Source organism: Pleurodeles waltl, chromosome 5 (assembly GCF_031143425.1).
Source record: "Pleurodeles waltl isolate 20211129_DDA chromosome 5, aPleWal1.hap1.20221129, whole genome shotgun sequence".
NCBI classification, from domain to species: Eukaryota; Metazoa; Chordata; class Amphibia; order Caudata; family Salamandridae; genus Pleurodeles; species Pleurodeles waltl.
The window spans coordinates 1,495,347,072-1,495,370,158 of NC_090444.1; the positions used below are offsets into that span (position 1 = coordinate 1,495,347,072).

Consider the following 23,087-nt stretch of genomic DNA (forward strand, 5'->3'; position numbering starts at 1 on the left):
TCGAGTGTCTGCTTCTGGATAGTATTTGTGTGAGTGCCTGTGGGATGATGTGTGGTGCTTGTGTTTGCCTGAGCCACTCCTGTGTGTTATCTTGGGTGCATGCTGGTCTGATTGTGTGCTTCGGATAGGTTGGGGTTCAGGGGAATGGAAATGGGTAGAGGAGGTTGGAGGGGGAGGCTAGAGAAAGGGACAATGGCTGCCATTAGGGAGGAGGCGAGAGCCTGGAATGATCTATGTTGGGCTGCCACGCCAGAGTGAATGCCCTCCAGGAATGCATTTGTATGTTTCAAATTCCCTGCCAGCCCCTGGATGGCATTCACAATGGTTGACTGCCCAACAGATGTGGCTCACAGGAGGTCAATAGCCTCCTCACTCAGGGCAGCAGGGCTAACTGGGGCAGGGCCTGAGGTGCCTGGGGCAAAGGAGATGCCCACCCTCCCGGGTGAGCGGGCACAGGAAACACGCTGAGGGGCTGCTGGGAGGGCGGTGCTGGTACGGGGGTGGTGATTGCACCTGTAGTTGGGGTGGCCATAGGGAACTTCCATCAGAGGAGGTATTACTTTTTTTTGGTTGTTTTTTTGTTTTTTTGTTTTTTATTGGACAAATCTTTATTTGTATTCAGGGCCTTTAGATGCAGGGGAATTTCACAAGAATTAAATTTTTAACAAATGCCTTTTCCAATCATTTACAGATAAATAATATGCCAATGCTGGCTCTGGTGAACCCAGTATATGACTGCCTCTTCAGACTGGCTCAGCCTGACAGCTTGCAGAAAGAGGAGGAAGTGAGTGTGAACACAGGGCTGTTTGGAGAGTTTAAACTGTTCTGTAGCTGTTGGTATTTTCTGATCACAAAGTACAGTCTTTATAATATAAGTGGTAATCCATGTTCAGCAGGAATTGTGTTTTCTTTCTCAACTTGATTACCACAAAGCATGTTCATCACCTTACAATGTAATGTATCCCATTACCTGAAGCCACGTAGATGGGATGCCACCTGTCCTGAACAGAAATCCTCCAACACTTAACATGATTCTCAAGTACCTTTTTCTCTACAACTCCGATTTGTTGTATGGTCCAGTACTGTTACATAGTGGTTCATGAGTGCACAATCAGCTGAAATAATAATACGTACAAATGTAGTTTCCATTTGCCACCTGTAAGCTGCAAAAGACCCTGCGCAGGGCAAACAGCAGGACCAGTCAGCCCTCCATGTATATTATGTGACCTCAACAAGCAAGAAATCATACTCTCATTAATCCTAGCAGATCTATGCTTAAACTTTGCGTGACAATACCTCTGAATTACTTTTGTTGCCCCATCCACAGTTCAGAGTTTACTGCCACTGAAACCTTTTTTTTTCTCTTCAGGTGGACTGTCTGGTGTTACAGTTGCACCGTGTCGGTGACCAGCTTGAGAAGATGAATTCCCAGCTCATGGTTGAACTGTTCAGTCTCCTGCGAGATGGCTTTCTGCTGCAGGAGGGGCTCAGTTCCCTAGCCCAGCTCCTTCTGCTGGAGATCATAGAGTTCAGAGCAGCAGGCTGGAAGATGACAGATGCTGCCCACAAATATTACTACAGCGAAGTGACGGAATGACATATACATACTAACACTTCATTGTGGAAGCCACAAAACTATTCAGGCATATCAAAGTTTTTTAATATTTTTAAAGAGATTTTTGTAGTGTTTGTACAGAAGATTTTTACACTGACCTGGAAAATAGACTTACTCATGCGCTCCAGTAGTATCTGTTTTTATAAGATGCCAACACTTGAATGGATTGTTGCAATATCTTTTTTAATAAGGACCAATGGCGAATAGTGTGCATTATTATTATTTTTTAAATAAAAACGTTGCTACAACCTGATGTTTTTCTTTTCCACACTAAGAACAGACATACCCATTCGATATAAATGCATATTTCTGGCAATGTTTTGGTGTTAGTTGACTGGAGATAGGCTTTATAGAAGGGCATGTGCCTGGCAAGGTAAACATCAGTCCAGTACTATTTTTCTTAAAAAGCCAATAAGCAAAAGATTCAAATGCCAAAAAACTCCATTACTGGATAACACGTGCTCCTGCTTCGACCACTGGTGGCATTTAATTCCTGACCTTTTCTTGAAAATTTAGCACTAATTTAGTAATTAGCCACTCTATGAATAGATGCGACAGCATGAATATCTGATGGAGGAACGTTTAAGTTATGTTTGGAATTACTAATAGTTGTTAGAAAAAGCTCTCAGGTGAAGGGATTGCGTCTTTTAGGGCTAAACAGTTTTTTCACGAGAACAGGGACCAGTTCTAATGCAGTTTCAATCCCAGCATGTCTGGTACAACTTCATTTGACTTCCCTTAGCAGCCTTCTATCACCAACAGTTGTGTCCCGTGATCACCGTAAGATCAGAGCTACCAGCAAGAACATATGAAGGTGTTCCCCCATACCGCTTCGTTGCTCCCATACCGCCTGTGGTTGTGTTGTAAGTCCAGATCTATCCTTCAACAGTAATGGGAGTAGGAGTTGCTCAGTTTCACTTGTTACCCATTACCACTGGCAGCCTTGTATAGAGATTAGCCTTCTACCACCAGCGGTAGTGTGCGAAGGCCCTGTCAGCCTCAGCCATTTTGTGAAGCTCATGTTTCTTCTTGATCACACTACCCTGTTCAAAGAATGCATCAAGCAGCTCCTGGGAGAGCTTCTGGGGCATAAATACACGGCGGTGCTTATTCTCGCGGCATTCTGTGATCAGCCACTTCATAGCCAAGTAACGACGCCGGCTGTCTTGTAGGGGTATTGGGACCTGGTAGGATTTGCCACCCCTCTGAATGCTGGTGAGACCGATGATGGGCTGGCAGTTTTCCAGTGCCTTGTGGAATATGGTGTAGGGGTTGCACTCTATACTGGAACGCTCCTCCTCTGGGGCCTTATAATACTTCTCCAGCTGCTTCCTTTTGATCTCTTCCAAAGTCTGTGTCATCAGAGAGCGGGCCAGTACCTTGTCTCCTCCCTTCATGTTAATGAATTTGCTGATCACTGGGTCTGAAAATAGTGAGCTGGTAAGGTTAGAGGGGGCAGCTTTAATGGGACGCACAGCCTTCAGCTCCTGTTCTAGCTTTTCTTCCTCTGACAAGTCCTATAGGGGTCGGCGGTAATGTTCTTTGTTCACCTGCGGCTCCAGGTACACCGGGCTGTAGCGGCTCCATCTCACCTGCATCACTCCAACGCTCCGTAATGCTAGTAGCCGGCTAGCACTTGCCATGGCCGCCATCTTTGTTTGGTACAGATTTCAGCGGCGCTGCGCGCGATGCACTTCTGGGAGCGAGGTCACGACGGAGCAGTTTGTACGTGACGTCCACGACACGTTACAGAAGGGGAATTCTTTGGCGAGTTGGTAGAGAGGAGTTATTACTGTCAGAACTGTCCCCTCCTGTCTCCGCCGTGGTGCTCCCCTCACCCTCCCTCCCACTGGTGCCCTCATGGTCGCTGGATTCGGCCTCCAGGGACATGTGGGATGCAGCTCCCTCCATCGCCGGTGCCTCTGCTCCTCCGCCAGATTATGCTAATGCACATAAGGACAGGGTGACAAATAAAAAGGGAGGGGAAGAGACAGAGGATACACTTGGTCAATGCCAGCAACAACACCACCGTTGGCGTACACAACACACAGGGGACAGCTCTATGCACTAGACAATGCACTACCACTCACAATGCTGATCACCTAGCCATGAACAGTAATACCTAACGCCAATAGCAGCATACCTGAGACCCACAGATCCCACAGATCCCAGCCCAGTAGTAGATGCCCACTAGTATGTTTGGGGGAGGAGTGCATCAGCCCCTGCCCAACATGAAACCTACCCTGCAATGTCCGGCCTGGCCTAAGGGCACCCACAGGCCCACATCCCCCACCCAGAGACCACCCCACCACGCGCAATTTGCAGATTTGGAAACTGTACTCACCCCCTTGTGGCTGCTGTGTTGCCCGCAAATGCCCATCCAGCCCCGGATAGGCCACTGCCAGTATGCAGAACATCAGGGGGGTCAGGATTTGACGGGCACCCCTTCCTCGTTGGGATGCCATCCCTAGCTGGGCCTCCGCCGTCTTCCCTGCCCAGCGTCTCAGGTCCTCCCACCGTTTGCGACAGTGGGTGCTCTGCCTGCCGTAGACCCCCAGGGTCTGCACGTCCTTGGCGATGGCACGCCACATACTGATGGGCGCTGACCTGCAAAAAAATTAAAATGGAAAAGGGATTGGTCATACCCTCTGGCCTGTTACACCCATAGCCCACCATATCCCTCCCATCCCCTTACGCACATAGATTGTCCAACATACATGCTGCACGCTGCCCAGGACTCCTCCACCACCACCCCTTACACAAGACCTTCACACACATCACACCATGCATTCATGCCCCATGCATCATGCCTACAGTGTACTCACCTGTTGGTCTGGATGCCCATAAAGCAATCGGACCTGGGGTAGGACTCCATCCACCAGTTTCTCCAACTCTGCATCAGTGAAGGCAGGGGCCCTTTCCCTAGTGATTCGAGCCATGGTTGCTCCCAGACACAGGTCACAGTAGCACTTGCAGTGTAAGTCCTCTCCTGTTGAAAGTCAGGTAGCAAGAGAGTGAACTGATAGAAAATGGCGGTCACGTCCGCGGTGGTGTGCACCGTCACCACCGGCGTACATCACCATTGGCTACTGTAACCCATAGGGCCCAATGATAACCAATGAGGAGTTGCACAGCACTACTCGACTGCCTCCCGCAACAGCACACAACGTCAGCAGCATTACGTTATTTCCACCTGTCCCTCCACACAGTACAGGCGTCTGCCATTTCAGGGGCGGGCAGGCCATGACACATAACTGAGTCACAGCCAACATAAGCACATTTTGGGAATAAACATAAACATACTGTTTCTGTCACAACATGCAATGCATTCTACAATGAGGAAATGTTGAAAACTGACCAGATGCTCATCGTTTTGCCCCTTAGAGTATAACCGCTGAGGATGAATAGGAGATGGAGACACCCCCCCTGTACAGGCCGCTGGTGGAATTGGCAACAATGAGGGACAGGCACATTATCTCACCTACGGACCTGATAGGCCCACAATCCAAGAGCTGTGTGCCCAATTCGAGCCAGACCTGATCTCAGCTATCCGTCAGCCCACTGGGATCCCCCATCTTGTGCAAGTTCTATCTGTGCTCCATTTCTTGGCAAGCAGCTCCTTCCAAGTGACAGTGGCCATGGCAGCAGGAATGTCCCAGCCAATGTTCTCAAACGTGCTGTCCACAGTGCTGTCTGCCCTGATGAAACACATGTGCAGCTACATTGTTTTCTCCCAGGTGAAGGATTTGGCCACAGTGAAAGTTGACTTCTATGCAATGGGACATATCCCCAACATTGTTGGGGCAATTGATGTTATACATATTGCCTTTGCACCCCCCCCCCCGGAGAAATTAATAGGTGTTCAGAAATCAAAAGAACTTTCACTCTATGAATATGCAGATAGTGTGCCTGGGGGACCAGTGCATCTCCCATGTGAATGCAAATTATCCTGGGTCTGTGCATGATGCCTATATCCTGAGGAATAGCAGCATTACAAATGTGATGGCTCAACTCTAGAGGCATAGGGTGGGGCTAATAGGTGAGCCCATGGTCCCCACCCAGTATATGTTGGTATATGGGTGTGGGGTTTGCCCTAAGGGTGAGTGTCTGGCTAACAGGTATCCCTCGATATTTACAGATGACTCTGGTTACCCCGACCTCTCATGGCTACTGACCCCAATGAGGAATGCCAGGACAAGGGCAGAGGAACGTTACAATGAGGCACATGGGTGAACAAGACGAATTATAGAGTGAACCTTTGGCCTCCTGAAGGCCAGGTTTTGGTGCCTCCATCTAACAGGTGGATCCCTGTGCTACTACCCAAGAAGGTGTGCCAGATTATCGTGGCATGTTGCATGTTGCACAACTTTGCTTTGAGACACCAGGTGCCTTTTCTGCAGGACGATGAGGTTGGAGATGGGCGTGTGGCAGCAGTGGACCCTGTGGACAGAGACGAAGAAGAGGAAGTGGATGAGAATGTGGACAACAGAACATTTATCATTCAACAGTACTTCCAGTGACAAACAGGTAAGACACTATGGGGGGTTATTACAACTTTGGAGGAGGTGTTAATCCGTCCCAAAAGTGACGGTAAAGTGACGGATATACCACCAGCCGTATTAAGAGTCCATTATATCCTATGGAACTCGTAATACGGCTGGTGGTATATCCGTCACATTTGGGACGGATTAACACCTCCTCCAAAGTTGTAATAACCCCCTATAACTTCAACTTCCATTGCAGTTTTGAGTTGTAAATCTTCACTGGCAGGCTGCTGTTCCCACTACTATGGCCACTTACTGTACCCTTTGACATGTCTATTCACAGATATTTGTGCCCTACTCTGGCTCCTGGTGTATTGACTGCAGAACAATACAGGTCATACCTATATATACATTACTCTACAGTCTACTTGCAATGTCTATAGATTGTTAAAGGAATATATACTTAAATCCTTTGACATACTACATACTTCAAGGGTGTTTATTTAATTGCTGAACATTTAATGGGGATGTGCAGTGGGCTTGGGTGATGGTGGAGTAGAGTCCAGGGTAGAGTCCAGTCTATTTGTATCACAGGTGCATTGTCCAAGGGGGCATAGGATGTGGAGCAATGGCAGTTCAAGGTGGACAGGGTGACAGAGTGGGACACAAAGGTGACAATCAGGAGAGTCTAATTTGCTGATGAGGGTATTGGAAATGTTCTCTGGCTTCTGCCTGGATCGCAGGGACTGTTTGTGGGGTGGTTCTCCTTCTGCAGGGAGAGGGATGCTGGTGGCCTGTGTCAGTGGAGGTGGAGGGCTGTTCATTGGTGTGGCTAGTGTCAGGGGCCCTTTGGTGTGCCACTGCCTCCCTCATGGTGTTGGCCATGTCTGCCAGCACCCCTGCAATGGTGACCAGGGTGGTGTGGATGCCCCTCGGGTCCTCCCTGATCCCGAGGTACCCGAGGTACTGTCCCTCCTGCAGCTGCTGGGTCGCCTGCAACTTGGCCAGTATCTGGCCCATCGTCTCCTGGGAATGGTGGTATGCTCCCAGGATGTTGGGGAGTGCTTCCTGGAGAGTCGGTTCCCTGGGCTTGTCCTCCCCCTGTCACACAGCAGTCCTCCCAGCTTCCCTGTTGTCCTGTGCCTCTGTCCCCTGAACCGTGTTCCCACTACCACTGACCCCAGGTCCCTGATCGTCTTGGGTTTGTGGGGATGCCTGGGGCACCTGTAGTGGTGGACACACTGTTGATTTACGTGTCCTTGGGACAGAGGGATGGGCCTGCTGGGTGGGTTCTATGTTGGTGTTTTCTGAGGGGGGAGGCTTTGTGGTGGTATGGGACTGTGGCTGGGTAACTGACTGTCCGGAGGTCCCTGATGGGCCAGGTTGGTCATCCTGATCCAGGCGAGCAGAACTGCTGTCATCACTGTGGGCCTCGTCTGTGGGGGGACTGGATGTTGCTGGCACCTCCTCTCCGGTGACATTGTGTGGGGAACCTGTGGGGATGTAAATGCAGTGTTATTGTTTCTGACTGTGACATCTTGTGCATGGGTGTGTTGCCCTGTATGGTTACGAGTGCCCTGTCAGCTTTGCCTTGTGTGAGTAGTTATTTTGTGGACTAGGTGATTCTCTCCAGTGTGCATGCTGTAAGGGGTGTCCATGCATTGGTGGTGCATGCAGTGCTGGATACTGGGATGGGTGGGTTGTGATGGTGTGGTGTGTGGGAGGTGGTGAAGTGATGGGAGTGAGGGTGGGGGTATGTGATGGCATGCAGATAGGGTGGTGAAAGTAGTAAAGATTTGACTTACCAGAGTCCAGTCCTCCTGCTACTCCTGCCAGGCCCCCAGGAAGCAACATTGCCAAGACTTGCTCCTCCCATGTTGTTAGTTGTAGGGTAGGAGGTGGGGCCCATGCCAGTCCTCTGTACAGCTATCTGGTGTCTTGCAACCACAGAACTCACTTCCCCCGTAGGTTGTTCCACCTCTTCCTGATGTCATCCCTTGTTCTTGGGTGCTGTTCCACGGCGTTGACCCAGTCCACGATTCTCCACCATAGCTCCATCTTCCTGGCAATGGATGTCTGCTGCACCTGTGATCCGAATAGTTGTGGCTCTACCCGGATTATTTCCTCCACAATGACCCTTAGCTCCTCCTCTGAGAACCTGGGGTGTCTTTGTGGTGCCATGGGTGTATTGTGTGTGGTGTGTGTGAGGGTGTGTGGGTTGAGGTGTTGGAGTGTGTGCTGTGAGGTGTGTGGATGGTGTATGGGTGATGTTGTTCTGTGGCTCTGGTTCTGAGGGTGCTCTTGGTATGTCTCTCTCGGTTGTCAGTTTCTTTGAGTTGTAAAGGGATGTGGGTAGTGTGGGTGTGTGTTTTATAGTGGTGTGGGTGTGTGGGTGTGGTGTGTGTATGAGTGTCAGGTGTGTGTAGCTTGAATTGTCCAATGTGTTGTTGTTTTGTATGTGTGTGTGTATTTTGAGTGTGGCGGCATGTACCGCCAATGGTTTACCGTGGTTGAATGTCCGCCGCAGTGATTCGTGGTTCATAATGCTGTGGGCGTAGTTCTGTTGGCGTAACGGTATGGGTTTTGCTACCGCCATTTTATCACAGACCTTTGGGCTGGCAGATTTGTGTCCGTATAGTGACAGATTGCCATGTGTGGGTCATAATATGGGTAGCTGTATACCGCTGCGGTCACAGAATGTTGGTGGCAGTTGGCATGGCAGTATGCAGGACTTACTGCCAATGTCATAATGAGGGTCTGTATTACTAATTGTCAATAAGCAAGCAATAGGGCTTACCAACACCCGCCATTGCCGCTGCAGAGACTCCCCCATCATCCATTCCCACAACCGCATCTGAGCTGGTGCTGCTGGCCCTGGCACTGGTGGTCGGTGCAGCTAGAAAAAAACATTACACAATTTAGATGCCACATACGCCTCCCCCATTATTTGTTTGTAATAGCAAAATACAGCTGAAGTACATCACTATATTTCCATCACAGACTTCTCTTCTATCAAAATATCAGATGGGCATTTTGTTGGTTGGCAGTTTTTAAAAGCTATGTAATCAAGTAAAAAACATGGTAATGAAGAGGCAGAACTAGCTATTGATGAGACTGAGTTTTTCAAGAGAAATAAAACGGTGCAAGAATTGGTCAATGAAGGACATATGGTCACCAATTGTTAGAAGGTGACGGGAAAAATTTTCAGTCCAAATGGCATCACGTTGAACTGTAAAGTGGAAAATGCTGACCTCTTCTTACCTCCTGGACTTAAGGCAATCCGCCAGTATCCTGAGGTCAGGTCAAATGTACCCAGGAACTTGGCATCTCCTAACATATCAATAAGCTCATCAGCTCTAGGTATGAGTTGAGCATCAGTCTTGGTGACTGCATTTGGGTCTCTGTAGTCTGCACAGAGTCCTAATTCATTTTTCACACATTGCGAATTGTGTTTGGGTACCAGTACAACTGGGCTGGCGCAAGGACTTCCAGAGGGCTCCCGTTCTTTGAGATCCAGCATCCTAGCCACCTCTGCTTTGATGTTTTCCTTGACCTAGTGAGACAGCCTGTTCAACTTATTCTTGGCAGGTAAGCTGTCACCAGTGTCAATATCATGGACACTCCAATTGGTGACTTCAGGGGTCAGGAAGAAAAGACCAGCAAACTGCTGGAAATTATGTATGCGGTCTTTCTGCATTTGGGCTTTCAACTTGAGAAAGAGTACCACTCTCTTCACTGACCCTTTCTGTGCATTGGTGGAGAGGAGGTATGGCAGAGGTTCACTCTCATCCTCCTTTCCCTCATAAGTGACCATAATCACGGTCATGTCTGCCCTGCCCTTTTGTGATTTCAATCTGTTTACATGCAGGATCCTAGGAGGATTCCTCTGGGTGTCAAGGTCAACCAGGTAGGTGACCTCACCCTTCTTTTCCAAAATTGGATAGGGCCCAACCATTTGGCTTGAAGTGCCATGGGATCCAAAGGCTCCAAAACCCACAACAGCCAACCTGGGTGATATTCAGGCATGATAGCCTTCTGGTCATGCCAAAGCGTCATGAGCTTTTAGCTGGTCTCCAGGTTGCTGCTTGCCTTCTTCATATACTCAACCATGCATGACCGCAGGCTGAGCACATAATCCAGCACATTCTGCTTGGACACCTTGAGTGGCTTTTCCCAAGACTCTCTCACCAAGAAAAATAGGGCTCTTACAGGGTGCTTAAACAGTAACTTAAAGGGGCTGAATCCAACCCTTTTATGTGGCACCTCCCTGTATGCAAATAGCGGGCATGGGTAGAGAACATCCCATCTCTTCCTGAGTTTGTCAGACAGACCCATGATCATGCCCTTCAGGGTCTTGTTAAATCTCTCCACCAGACCATTTGCCTGGGGATGATACAGAGTGGTGAACGTATAGGTAACAACACACTTGTCCCACATTGCTTTCAGATAGGCTGACATAAAGTTTATGCCCTTATCTGAGACCGCCTCCTTTAGGAATCCCACTCTGGTGAGCACACCAAGTAGGGTCCTGTCTGCTCTGGGAGCCATGGCTGTTCTGAAGGGTATTGCCTCAGGGTACCACGGGCAGTGATATCAAGGGAGCCTTTGGCAAACCCACTGCCTTGCCACTGGCCTGGCAGGTGACACAGAATCTACAAAACTCATAGACATATTCTGACATGTGTAGCCAATAAAAATGGTTGACCAGCCTGTTTCAGGTCTTGGTCTGCCCCAAATATCCAGCTAAGGGAATGGCATGACTTAGGGGGTCATTCTGACCTCAGTGGTAAAAGGCGCTTACCGCCGGTCAGAAGACCGCCAGAACACCGCTGTGGCCGCGGTAAACCGCCACGGTCATTCTGACCCGCAACTTGCAAACCGCCAAAAACCCGACATCCACAAAAGTCCGCCACACCAAAGGTCAGCGAAAAAATGGCAATGACCAAACCTCCACCGTCACGCCAACAGAAATACGCCCATACCATTACGACCCACAAATCCACGCGGCGGTCTTTCAAACGCGGTATTCCATTGGCGGTACACACCGCCGCGGTCAAAATACACACACACATAGAAAACTCAGCCACATTGGTCAGTTTGAAACACACACACCTGATACACATACTAACACCACTCCCACACACCCAACACAATATAAAACACACACCCACATCACCCACAAACCCCTACGACCCGGAATTATTGACAAAGGCAAGAGAGAGAGCACAGAATAGACAATCCCACAACACAGAGGCACACAACACCATCACCCACACAGAATCCACGCACCAAACACCACACACCACCACACGCACAACACTCATCACCACAAACGCCACCCCACACCTCATCCACACCACCCCATGGCACCCCAAAGACACCCCAGGTTCACTGACGCAGAACTCAGGGTCATTGTGGAGAAAATAGTCCGTGTAGAGCCCCAGCTCTTCGGGGCACAGGTGCAGCACACCACAATTGCCAGGAAGATGGAGCTGTGGCAAAGGATAGTGGACAGGGTCAACGCGGTGGGACAGCATCCACGCAATCGGGATGACGTAAGGAAGCGCTGGAACGACCTACGGGGGAAGGTGCGTTCCATGGTATCAAGGCACAACATTACGGTGCAGAAGACTGGCGGCGGATCCCCTCCTACTCCCCCATAATTTACAGCTTGGGAGGAGGAAGTCTTGCACATCCTGCATCCTGAGGGCCTCGCAGGAGTAGGCGGAGGAATGGACTCTGGTAAGGCAAATCTTCACTACTGCTTCCCTCCCCCACCCCACCTGCATGCAAGCACATACCCCCACCCTCACCCCCACCCCCATCACACCAACTCCTTGCAAAGGGCTCACCATCACAACCCACCCATCCCAACACCAAGCCCTGCATGCGACCACAAAGCATGGACACCCATCACCAAAGCATGCCCACTGCACACACACATCACCCCCACAAGCCACCCTCACAAAAGCCCCCACAAGGGACTGCCTGCACTTGGGTACACGGACACCCACCCATCACACGAAATGCCACACCCAGAAGCAATAACCATACCTTTATACCCCTGCAGGACCCGAATGCCACCACACCGCCACGGAGGGTCCAGAGATGTCCATCCCACCCCCAGAAGAGGCCCCCAGCGATGACAGCAGCTCTGTCTCCCTGGACCCAGATGACCAGCCCGGCCCATCGGGGACCTCTGGACAGTCAGTTCCCCACAGACAGCCACAGGCTACACCAGACCCAACCCCCTCTGGGAACACCAGCACAGCTCCCACCCAGCGGGCCCATGCCTCTGTCTCCAGGGCACGTCGATCAGCGGTGTGTCCACCACTACAGGGCACCCAGGTTGACCCACCACCCCAACAACAACAGGGACCTGGGGACAGTGGTAGTGGGCACACCGTCCAGGGGACAGAGGCCCAGGAACACAGGGGAACTGGGAGGGCAGCTGTGCGACAGGGGGGGGACAGGCCCAGGGAACCGACTCTCCAAGAGGCCCTCTCCTCCATCATGGGAGCTTACCACCACTCCCAGGAGACGATGGCGATGGTACTGGCCAGGTTCCAGGAGATCCAGGCACTGCAGGAGGAACGGTACATGGGGTTCAGAGAGGAACTGAGGAACATCGGTTCCGCAATGGGGACCATCGTCGTGGCCCTTAACCAGATAGTCACCACATTGCGGGACCATGTGTCACCCCAAAGGGCCCCTGTCACTAGCCCAGGCCAGGAACAGCCTACCACCTCCGCCGGCGCTAGTGGACAGGAGGCCCCCACACAACAACAGGTCACCAGAACCCCACCTCCTGTAGAGGAAGAACCACCCCGCAAGCGGAACCTGAGATCTCACAAGAAGACAGAGTAGGATTGCAAGACCCCTGCCAGCCTAAGATACCCCCTGATGTCATCCCACTGTCCCACATTGTCACCCTGTCCAACCTTTAACTGCCCCAGCTTCATCCTTCCACAGGCATATGGACAATGCACCTGTGCGACTGAGAACTGGACTCAGCCATGGACATTACTCCACCCCCACCCATCACCGTTTTACAATCATGTACCTATATGTAGCACTTAAAATAAATCACTCATTGCACTTAAAATAACAGGAGTCTGCTTGTATTCTTAACAAATGTATTACACATAACGTTGCAATAATGTCCAGTTACTTTGTGATGACAACATACCAATTTCAATAAGCTTTAGTCCATGGGCAAACAAAGCAGAAGTCACGCAGTGGGTCATACAGCTCTGAAAAGGGAAGGGAAAGTCACAAATCAGTTAACAGGAACTGGGGGAAACAAAGACAGTGGAGACGCATGAGGCCTCAAGTAAATGTAAAATGGCGGGGGTGATTCTTACCTGTGTGCTACTGAAAATATTGTTGTATGACTGTATCCCTGTTGTCCGTGTCGTCCCCGTCGTCTTCCTCCTCTTCACTCTCCACAGGCTCCACAGCTGCTACAACACCACCATCTGGACCATCCTCCTGCAGAAAAGGCACCTGGCGTCGCAAAGCAAGATTGTGAAGCATACAGCAGGCCACGATGATATGGCACACCTTCTTTGGTGAGTACATTAGGGATCCCCCTGTCATATGCAGGCACCTAAACCTGGCCTTCAGGACCCCGAAGGTCCTTTCTATGATCCTCCTAGTTCGTCCATGGGCCTCATTGTACCGTTCCTCTGCCCTGGTCCGGGGATTCCTCACTGGGGTCAGTAGCCACGACAGGTTGGGGTAATCAGAGTCACCAATTAGCCACACACGGTGTCTCTGTAGCTGTTCCATCACATAAGGGATGCTGCTATTTCACATGACATACGCGTCATGCACTGACCCAGGGAACTTGGCATTTACATGGGAGATGTACTGGTCAGCCAAGCAGACCACCTGGACATTCATCGAATGATAACTTTTTCTGTTTCTGTACACCTGCTCACTTTCTTTGGGGGGAACCAAAGCCACATGGGTCCCATCAATGGCACCAATGATGTTGGGGATATGTCCAAGGGCATAGAAATCACCCTTCACTGTAGCCAAATCGCCCACCTCAGGGAAAATAATGTAGCTCCGCATGTATTTTATCAGGGCACACAACACTGTGGACAAAACCTTAGAAAACATAGGCTGAGACATCCCAGATGATATGGCCACTGTTGTCTGAAAAGACCCACTTGCCAAAAAATGGAGTACTGACAGAACCTGCACCAGAGGGGGAATCCCTGTGGGTTGGCGGATGGGGGACATCAGGTCTGGCTCCAGCTGGGCACATAGTTCATGTATAGTTGCTCTGTCAAGCCTGTATGTAAGTATGATATGTCGTTCTTCCATTGTCGACAGGTCCAACAGCGGTCGGTACACAGGAGGATTCATCCTTCTCCTCGCAAGTCCCAGCGGACGGTGACTAGGAAGGACAACATGGAGCACAGAGTCAAGCAACCCACAGGTTCGTTCACACAGCTTGCACAGTACACGAATCGCTATGCATTGAAAGGCTTGTATGAGTGGCAATGCAAGGCCTAGGCCTGTGTGTCGCAGTAGAAATTCAGCCATGTGGGCCCTTGAAATGGCGGCTGCCTGACCTGTGAAGTGTGACAGTGGGATGTGAGGTCAATGCGCTGGCGTGGCACACCGTGGCGGTAGGCGGTCGAAGATCGCGGTGCTAAGCCGCATTAACATTGCACCCTATGGGTTTCAGTAGCCAACGAGGATGTGTGCCTGCGGTCGCGGACCGCCATTTTCTATCTGATTAATCACTCGAGACCTGATCATCCACAGGAGAGGACCGATACTGCAAGTGCTGCTGTGACCTCGGACTGGGAGATACAATGGCTGCTGCGACTGGGGAAAGGGCCCCTGCCTTCACTTCTGAAGAATTGGAGAAACTTGTTGATGGGGTCCTCCCCCAGTCTGCGCTACTCTACGGTCCTCCAGACCAACAGGTTAGTACACAGGGTGCACGTTGAATGGGCTATGCCTGTGTTGAGTGGGGTGTATGTAAGATGGTGGGGAGGGGAGCGAATGAGGAGTGCAACGCACGAAAGATGAGAGCATGTGCCACATGGCAAGGTTGGGGAGGGGGGGGCCACTCACATTGACCAGGCAGAAAAGTGATGATATTTCCTTTACCACCCTGTACATGTCACATAGGTGAGCGCCCATCAGAAGATCGACATTTGGCGTGCCATCGCCAAGGACGTCCGGGCCCTGGGGGTCCACAACAGACGGAGCACCCACTGCCGAAAGAGGTGGGAGGACATCCGCCGCGGGACCAGAAAGACCGCCTAGTCTCTGCTGGGGATGCCCTCCCAACGTAGGAGGGGTGCCAGCCGCCAATTGACCCCCCTGATGTCCCGGATCCTGGCGGTGGCCTACCCCGATTTGGATGGGCGCGTGAGGACATCACAGCAGACACAAGGGGGTGAGTATCAGCACATTCTGCTATCTTTGCGCGCAGTGAAGGTGTCTGGGTGGGGGAGGAGGGCTGTGGCTATCTCTAGGCCAGGGCGCATTCTGTAGGCTAGGCCCCTCCGTTAGGCATGGCCCTGTGCCCCCGCCCCCCACCTCTGTAGGGTGCCAAGTACAGCTATCCATGGTCCGGCCTCACCCATGTGTGCATTTGTCGTACATAGACCTGTAGGCCTAGTCACAATAACTGAGTAGTGTACCCCGATTGCGTGGCCTAGTGCAGGGGGCTTCTGTGTCTGTCCTCTCCGACAACGGTGTTGCCAATGCATGCACTCAACCTGTCTTCATTTCTCCCCCCCCCCATTTTCTTTGTCTTCCTGTTCATGTGTGCAATAGCATCATCAGGCGGAGGAGAAGTGGCATCGGCGCACGAGGGAGCTGCATCTCACATGGCCCCAGAGGGCCATGCAACAGACTCCGAGTACACCAGTGAGACGGAGGGCGAGTGGAGCTCCACAACGGGGACCCGTGGAGACATCAGCGACACCGACACGTCCTCGGAAGGGAGCTCCCTTGCGGTGGCGGCAACATCCGTGCCCACCACAACAACAGGTACAGCCGCCACCCAGCGCACCAGCCCCGCCCTCCAAGCAGCCCCTCAGCCTTCACCCCGTGCCCGCTCAGCCAGGAAGGCGGGCATCTCCTTCGCCCCAGGCACCTCAGGCCCTGCCCCAGTTACCCCTGCTGCCCTCAGTGAGGAGGTCATTGACCTCCTGCGGACGCTCATTGTTGGGCAGTCTACCCTTTTGAATGCCATCCAGGGTGTAGAAAGGGAGGTGCATCGGAGCAATGCATACCTGGAGGGCATTCATTCGGGTCAGGCTGCCCATCAGCGATCGTTCAACGCTCTGGCCTCAGCACTGACGGCAGCCATTGTCCCTGTCTCCAGCCTCCCTCTTCTGACTCCCTCCACCCAGTCCCAGTCTCCTGTTCCTCTGCCTATCCCATCCACACCATCAGACCAGCCTGCACACACCTCTACACCCAAGGGCAGCTCATCCAGACATAAGCACCACAGATCCCACAAGCATTCACCCAAGCAACATCCAGATGCAGACATGCCAACAGTCACTACCACCTCTGTGTCCCCCACCTCCTCATCTCCCTCCTCCCTCCCTGTGACGTCTCCACTCACACCTGCATGCACACCACCATCAGCCAGTACTTCCATCACCAGCACACCCTCCATTACAGTCCGCACACGTGCAGTCACCACCCCCACTGCCATTTACACGTCCCCTGTGTCCTCTCCCAGTGTGTCTGTCACCCCCTCTTCCAAACCCCACAAACGCAGGCAGCCACCCACCCAACAGCCATCCACCTCACGACAGCCTCCGTCACAAGCACCTGCACCCAAAGACAGCACACTTGACTCTCCTACAACCACATCCTCTTCCTCCACTCCCATACCCACTACACCTACCCGTCCCTGTCCTTCCCAAGTGCTTTTCCTTTCCAACCTTGAGCTCGTTCCAATCACTGACCCACCCCCTCCATCTGGTAAGAGTCAAAAAAGCACCACAGCCACCACCAGCCCTGCATCTACTATGACCATAGTGCAGGGCTATTGGAGTCCACCAGCTCCTAGGGCAGGAACATTGGCCATCAGCAAGGGGACAGCCAGCCCACCCCCTGGGAAGAGGAAAAAAAATAATAAGGGCCGGCGCGACAAGCCTGAGACGGCTGCCACCAAGGACAGTAGCCTTGCCCCGTCACCTGCCACATCATCAAAGGGAGGCAAGAGCCACAGAGCTTCAGCGAAGGAGGGCAAGGGCAGCAGGGCGGAGAAGTCAGGCAGCAGGCGAGCTGCCCAGGAGGGCCCCACCAGCCCCATTCCGGTTGTGATGGACGACACCCACGGGCCTAGGACTCCAACACAGGAGGGCCCTGCGACCGCAAGGTCGGATGGCGACTGAGCGGGAAGTCTTGGCCAGGTCTGGCTCCCTAGAAACACAGGAGAAGCACCGCTGAACAGGACCCCGCCGTGACAAGAACCGCTGAACAGGGCCTCGCCGTGAGAAGCACCGCTGAACAGGGGCCCGCCGTGAGAAGCACCGCTGAACAGGGGCCCGCCGTGACAAGAACCGCTGAACAGGGGCCCGCCATGACAAGAACCGCTGAACAGGGCCCCGCCGTGAGAAGCACCGCTGAACAGGGGCCCGCCGTGAAAAGAACCGCTGAACAGGGGCCCGCCGTGACAAGAACCGCTGAACAGGGGCCCGCCGTGACAAGAACCACTGAACAGGGCCCCGCCGTGAGAAGCACCGCTGAACAGGGCCCCGCCGTGAGAAGCACCGCTGAACAGGGGCCCGCCGTGACAAGAACCGCTGAACAGGGGCCCGCCGTGAGAAGCACCGCTGAACAGGGCCCCGCCGTGAGAAGCACCGCTGAACAGGGGCCCGCCGTGACAAGAACCGCTGAACAGGGGCCCGCCGTGAGAAGCACCGCTGAACAGGGGCCCGCCGTGACAAGAACTGCTGAACAGGGGCCCGCCGTGACAAGAACCGCTGAACAGGGCCCCGCCGTGAGAAGCATCGCTGAACAGGGCCCCGCCGTGAGAAGCACCGCTGAACAGGGGCCCGCCGTGACAAGAACCGCTCCGCTGGGCCCTTCAACTCAAGCACCGCTCCGCTGGGCCCTTCCTGTCAAGGCCCGCTCCGCTGGGCCCTTCATCTCAAGCACCGCTCCGCTGGGCCCTTCCTGTCAAGCACCGCTCCGCTGGGCCCTTCATCTCAAGCACCGCTCCGCTGGGCCCTTCCTGTCAAGGCGGGCTCAGCTGGGCCCTTCATCTCAAGCACCGCTCCGCTGGGCCCTTCCTGTCAAGCACCGCTCTGCTGGGCACCGCCGTCTCAAGCACCGCTCCGCTGGGCAACGCCGTCTCAAGCACTGCTCCGCTGGGCCCTTCCTGTCAAGGCCCGCTCCGCTGGGCCCTTCATCTCAAGCACCGCTCCGCTGGGCCCTTCCTGTCAAGCACCGCTCCGCTGGGCCCTTCATCTCAAACACCGCTCCGCTGGGCCCGTCCTGTCAAGCACCGCTCCGCTGGGCCCTTCATCTCAAGCACCGCTCCGCTGGGCCCTTCATCTCAAGGCCCGCTCCGCTGGGCCCTTCATCTCAAGCACCGCTCCGCTGGGCCCTTCCTGTCAAGCACCGCTCCGCTGGGCCCTTCATCTCAAGCACCGCTCCGCTGGGCCCTTCATCTCAAGGCCCACTCCGCTGGGCCCTTCATCTCAAGCACCGCTCCGCTGGGCATTTCCTGTCAAGCACCGCTCCGCTGGGCACTGCCGTCTCAAGCACCGCTCCGCTGGGCAACGCCGTCTCAAGCACCGCTCCGCTGGGCCCTTCCTGTCAAGCACCGCTCCGCTGGGCACCGCCGTCTCAAGCACCGCTCCGCTGGGCCCTTCATCTCAAGCACCGCGCCGCTGGGCCCTTCCTGTCAAGGCCCGCTCCGCTGGGCCCTTCATCTCAAGCACCGCTCCGCTGGGCCCTTCCTGTCAAGCACCGCTCCGCTGGGCACCGCCGTCTCAAGCACCGCTCCGCTGGGCCCTTCATCTCAAGCACCGCTCCGCTGGGCCCTTCCTGTCAAGGCCCGCTCCGCTGGGCCCTTCCTCTCAAGCACCGCTCCGCTGGGCCCTTCCTGTCAAGCACCGCTCCGCTGGGCCCTTCCTCTCAAGCACCGCTCAGCTGGGCCCTTCCTGTCAAGCACCACTCCGCTGGGCAACGCCGTCTCAAGCACCGCTGGCCCATTGACAGTGCCGGTTCTGTGTCGAGCAGGGCTTCACGAAGCACTCTGGGCACCATGCCTCCTCCATTAACAGTGGAGTCGGTAATCCATCTGATGGACTGTGGCTTGGCACTTCCCAGGATGGAACAGTGGGCAAGCCACACACTGTAGAGACTTGAGAGACTGTGGCTTTGCACTCCCCAGGATGGCACAGTGGCAAGCCACCCACTGAAGAGACTTGTGAGACTGTGGCTTTGCACTCCCCAGGATGGGACAGTGGGCATGGAGGCCCTTCGTGGATGTGGCGTCGTGGACTCATGTGGCTGAGGTGCCCCCCCTTCCCTTCCCCCTGAGGTGCCTGTAGTTTTATCATCTGATGCCCCAGCAGTGTTCTCTCCAATGGTATCCGGTCTCCTGTGTGGGCATTGCCCATGTGTTTGTGCACAATGGCCCACGGACTATGGAACTTTGCAGAATGGGCAGGACTTATTGCCTATGTATATATTTTTAACTATGTTCATTCCTTATTTTGTATCTTTCATATTGCATATTTCCCATAACTTCAATGGAGCTATTTATACATATATTTGATAGATCATTTTAATTGTGTCTTTGCATTATTCCGGTGGGTTTGGGGGGTGTCACTCTGACTTGTTGCTCTGCATTGGGGTGTAGGTATTTGGGGTGGGGGGGTGGGTGTATGGCGTATGTGTGTGCCCGTGAGCTTTCCTCCTTCCCCCTCCCCTGTGTCGTAGGTGCAGTACTCACCGTTGTCGTCTGCGCCGGCGTTCGTACTCGTGGTAGATGAGCAGGTAGACAATAGCTGGTAGGATGTTTAATTCGGGTTCCATGCTGTCCTCCTTCCTCGTGGAGTGTGTAGAGGTGAGCGTTTTCCCGTTCGTAGTCTGTTTCCGCCTTGTGTTTATCGGTGGGGCTCCCGCCCCGGAAAAGGTGGCGGATTGGTGAGTTGTGATAGGGTGGGCGGGACATTGTCTGCCGCCTGCCTGTTGGCGGTGACCGCCGCGCTGTTTGTCTGTCCCGCCGTGGCGGTCGGAGTGTTAAAGTGGCGGGCTGTGTTGGCGGTTCCCGCCAGAGTCAGAATTCCATTTTTTTGACCGCCTGCCTGTTGGCGGGTTGGCCGCCGCTTTATAACCGACCGCCAGGGTTGGAATGACTCCCTTAATGTCAGGAGGAATTCTCTATACTTCTAGGGGACCACCACTCTCCTGGTTGACCCTGGTTTGGGGTCCCTTGCCTCCATGTGGAGAACTCTATCATCCCAATAAACCTTGTAGGACCCACTGACATCCCCTTATTCTTGCCTAGAGGCAGTCTGCCTCAGGCCCTCAAGAGTGGGACACTCTCTTTGTTCCTAGCACAATTCCTCTCTGGTGGGCTCCTGTGGTTCTGCTAAGTCAGGCAGAGCTTGGAGGGGAAGAGACCCTCCCTCAGAGGTCAGATCCTCCCCCTCAGGTTTGGATTCCTCCTGAACCACTGTACTTGGTGGGGCTGGCAAGCCAGTCCCAGTGCCCTTTCTCTTCTTTTTGGAGGCTTGTCCCATTGCTCCAGGGTCCAAGTGTCCAGCACTTCCCTGTCATGCAGCCTGTGACATGGAAGAGCAAACACCCATTCAGGGAGGTCCAGCATCTGCAGATGGACCCTTCTATCCACCTCTGACCATTCAGATGCTTCCAGATCATTTCCCAGCAGACATTGTACTGGAAGTGCAGGAACTACTGCTACATTTTTAGGAGCAGTCACACCTCCCAGTTCCAGGCTCGCCATGGGATGGAGTTTGGTTCTGCTATGTGCAGAAGTTACTTTGTGGGAGGCATCAGGTAAGACCTGCTCTGGAGAAACTGGTTTTTCTGTGACCATTGTCACTCTGGATCCTATATCTCACAGAGCTTCCACCTCAGACTTTAGGCCTCTGCCTATACCTCTCCATGTGGGAGGTAAGGTTGCCATAATTGCAATATCTACCCTTCCCTAAGACACTAAGGTGACCTCTGTGTACCCTGATCCCAGCCCTGGGCCAACTTCCACCCCCACACCTACACTAGCAATCCCATGGGACTGCCTACCAGCTGGAGGCTTCTTGGAGCAGATAGCATCCCCTCTTTTGTGTCCAGGCTGATGACACTCAAAATACTTTCCAGCCTTAGCAAGCTCCTGAAACTTTCTTGCCTTAATATGATCATAATGTTTCCCGTGGTACCCCTTCCCCTTAGAAGTGGCATGGCTTGGGGCTTCCCCACCAGGAGAAGGTTTTGGAGATTCTTGTGAGGACTCCTTGGACTTTTTGTCATCTCTCCCTTGGTTTGTCTCCTGAGAAGAACCATGTCCTCTCTTTCATCAACCCCTAGGGGTTTCTGGTTAACTCTGCTCAAAGGTACTTACCTTGCTGCCCTATATCCAGCCCTCTAGTGCCTTAACAGAGATGTCCATACAATCAACCCAGGACTGGGTAGCTGTATTCTGGGTGTCCCTAAACATAAGTCTGTACAGTTCTGGGGTCAGACCAAACTTTATAGTTAAGCACCTCTTCATACTAGGGTATGAATCTGCTTCCTCCCAACTTAAGGCCTGAAGTCTATCCTTCCCAAAGTCGGGGACCAACTCCCATAGGAGTAAACCCCAATATTGAGGCTTAACTCTCCTCATCTGGAGTGCCCTCTCAAAGGCTCCCAGCCATTTATCTATATCGTCCCCCTCTACATAGTCAGGAACGTTTGTTACTCTGAGACAAAACCCTCCACCCATGGACATCTCAACTTCTTTCTTACTGCCACCATCTCTTTTCTCTTCCCTTGCCTACTTTTTCTTTTCCAGAGCCAGCTTCTCTGCCTCCAAAGCAATATATGTCAGCTGGGCTTCTGGCTCTCTTTCTCTAAGGAACAGGTTCTCTCCTTCTGATGGGATCCCTTCCCCCAACTAGCTTTGGGTATGGCCCTGGTAACTATGGGTAGTGAGGACTGATCTTCCCCATCCTCAACAAGGTTCAGATGCCCTCCCTCCCCTAAGTAGTTGGAGATGGCATCCTCCCCTAATTCTTCCTTTCTTGGAGCTTGTTCTGTGCCTACTTTTTAGGCCTCAGCCCATACTTTGCCCATACTTTCAGGGTTTTAATTAACACATTCTTCCAGAGGTTAGTGGCTGCAGGCAACACCCTCTCAGTACACAACCCGCTAAGCTGGACTAATGTCATTGTGGGTAGGCTATCCAGCTCAAGCTCCATGGTTCCCTAGTTTTGTGTCAACAAAAACATTTTGTAAAAATTGGAATCAAGAATTTAGAAAAATCGCAGAAATGCAATAGTTGAAATTAATCCAAATTAAAAATACAAAACAATGTTTGCACTAGGGTAATTTAAAGGAATTTCAATTTGCATTACTTAAAACTGTAGTGTGATGCTGAACACAAGTACAGGCTCCCACCACTGCGCACCAAAAATGTTAGAAAGAGGATGATTGGTAAGGGCAGGTAAGTACCTACACTTAGCAATAGGCCACTAACCCCCACTAGGTTCAGGAAGGTCTCAATAAATTAACCTCAGCTCAACCCTTGGTAGCTTGGCAACGAGCAACAAGGTCTAATTTAGGAGACAAAGGCCCCCATTATGACCCTGGCAGTCACCAGACTGCCAGGGTCACAGTCAAAGGTCGGACCGCCACCAAAGCAGAGGTCCGGCTGCGACATTATGACTGCAGCAAAAGAGCCACAGTCGGACCGCCGACACTGCCAGGTTGCCACCAGGTGATAGGCTGGTGGACTCTGCAGTTTTAATCCTCCAGGG

General features: G+C 52.7%; 1 protein-coding gene and 1 pseudogene across 1 annotated transcript; one reads left to right on the plus strand and one right to left on the minus strand.

The window, feature by feature from the left end:
• The first annotated feature begins 420 nt into the window (after positions 1 to 420).
• Positions 421 to 1,837, plus strand: LOC138297399 (MIF4G domain-containing protein-like). Its single transcript, XM_069236774.1, has 2 exons — positions 421 to 784; positions 1,370 to 1,837. Exons 1-2 carry the CDS (start codon positions 632 to 634, stop codon positions 1,595 to 1,597), a joined length of 381 nt encoding a protein of 126 aa, XP_069092875.1. The 5' UTR covers positions 421 to 631; the 3' UTR covers positions 1,598 to 1,837.
• A 622-nt stretch (positions 1,838 to 2,459) lies between these two features.
• LOC138297400 (small ribosomal subunit protein uS7m-like) lies at positions 2,460 to 3,304 on the minus strand (annotated as a pseudogene).
• Between the last annotated feature and the right edge of the window lie 19,783 nt (positions 3,305 to 23,087).

Bases quoted from the DNA above. Each gene is read 5' to 3' on its own strand.
- LOC138297399 (XM_069236774.1), top strand. From the start codon at position 632: ATGCAGGGGAATTTCACAAGAATTAAATTTTTAACAAATGCCTTTTCC. The intron at 785-1,369 runs GTGAGTGTGAAC...TTTTCTCTTCAG, and splicing joins GCTTGCAGAAAGAGGAGGAA to GTGGACTGTCTGGTGTTACA.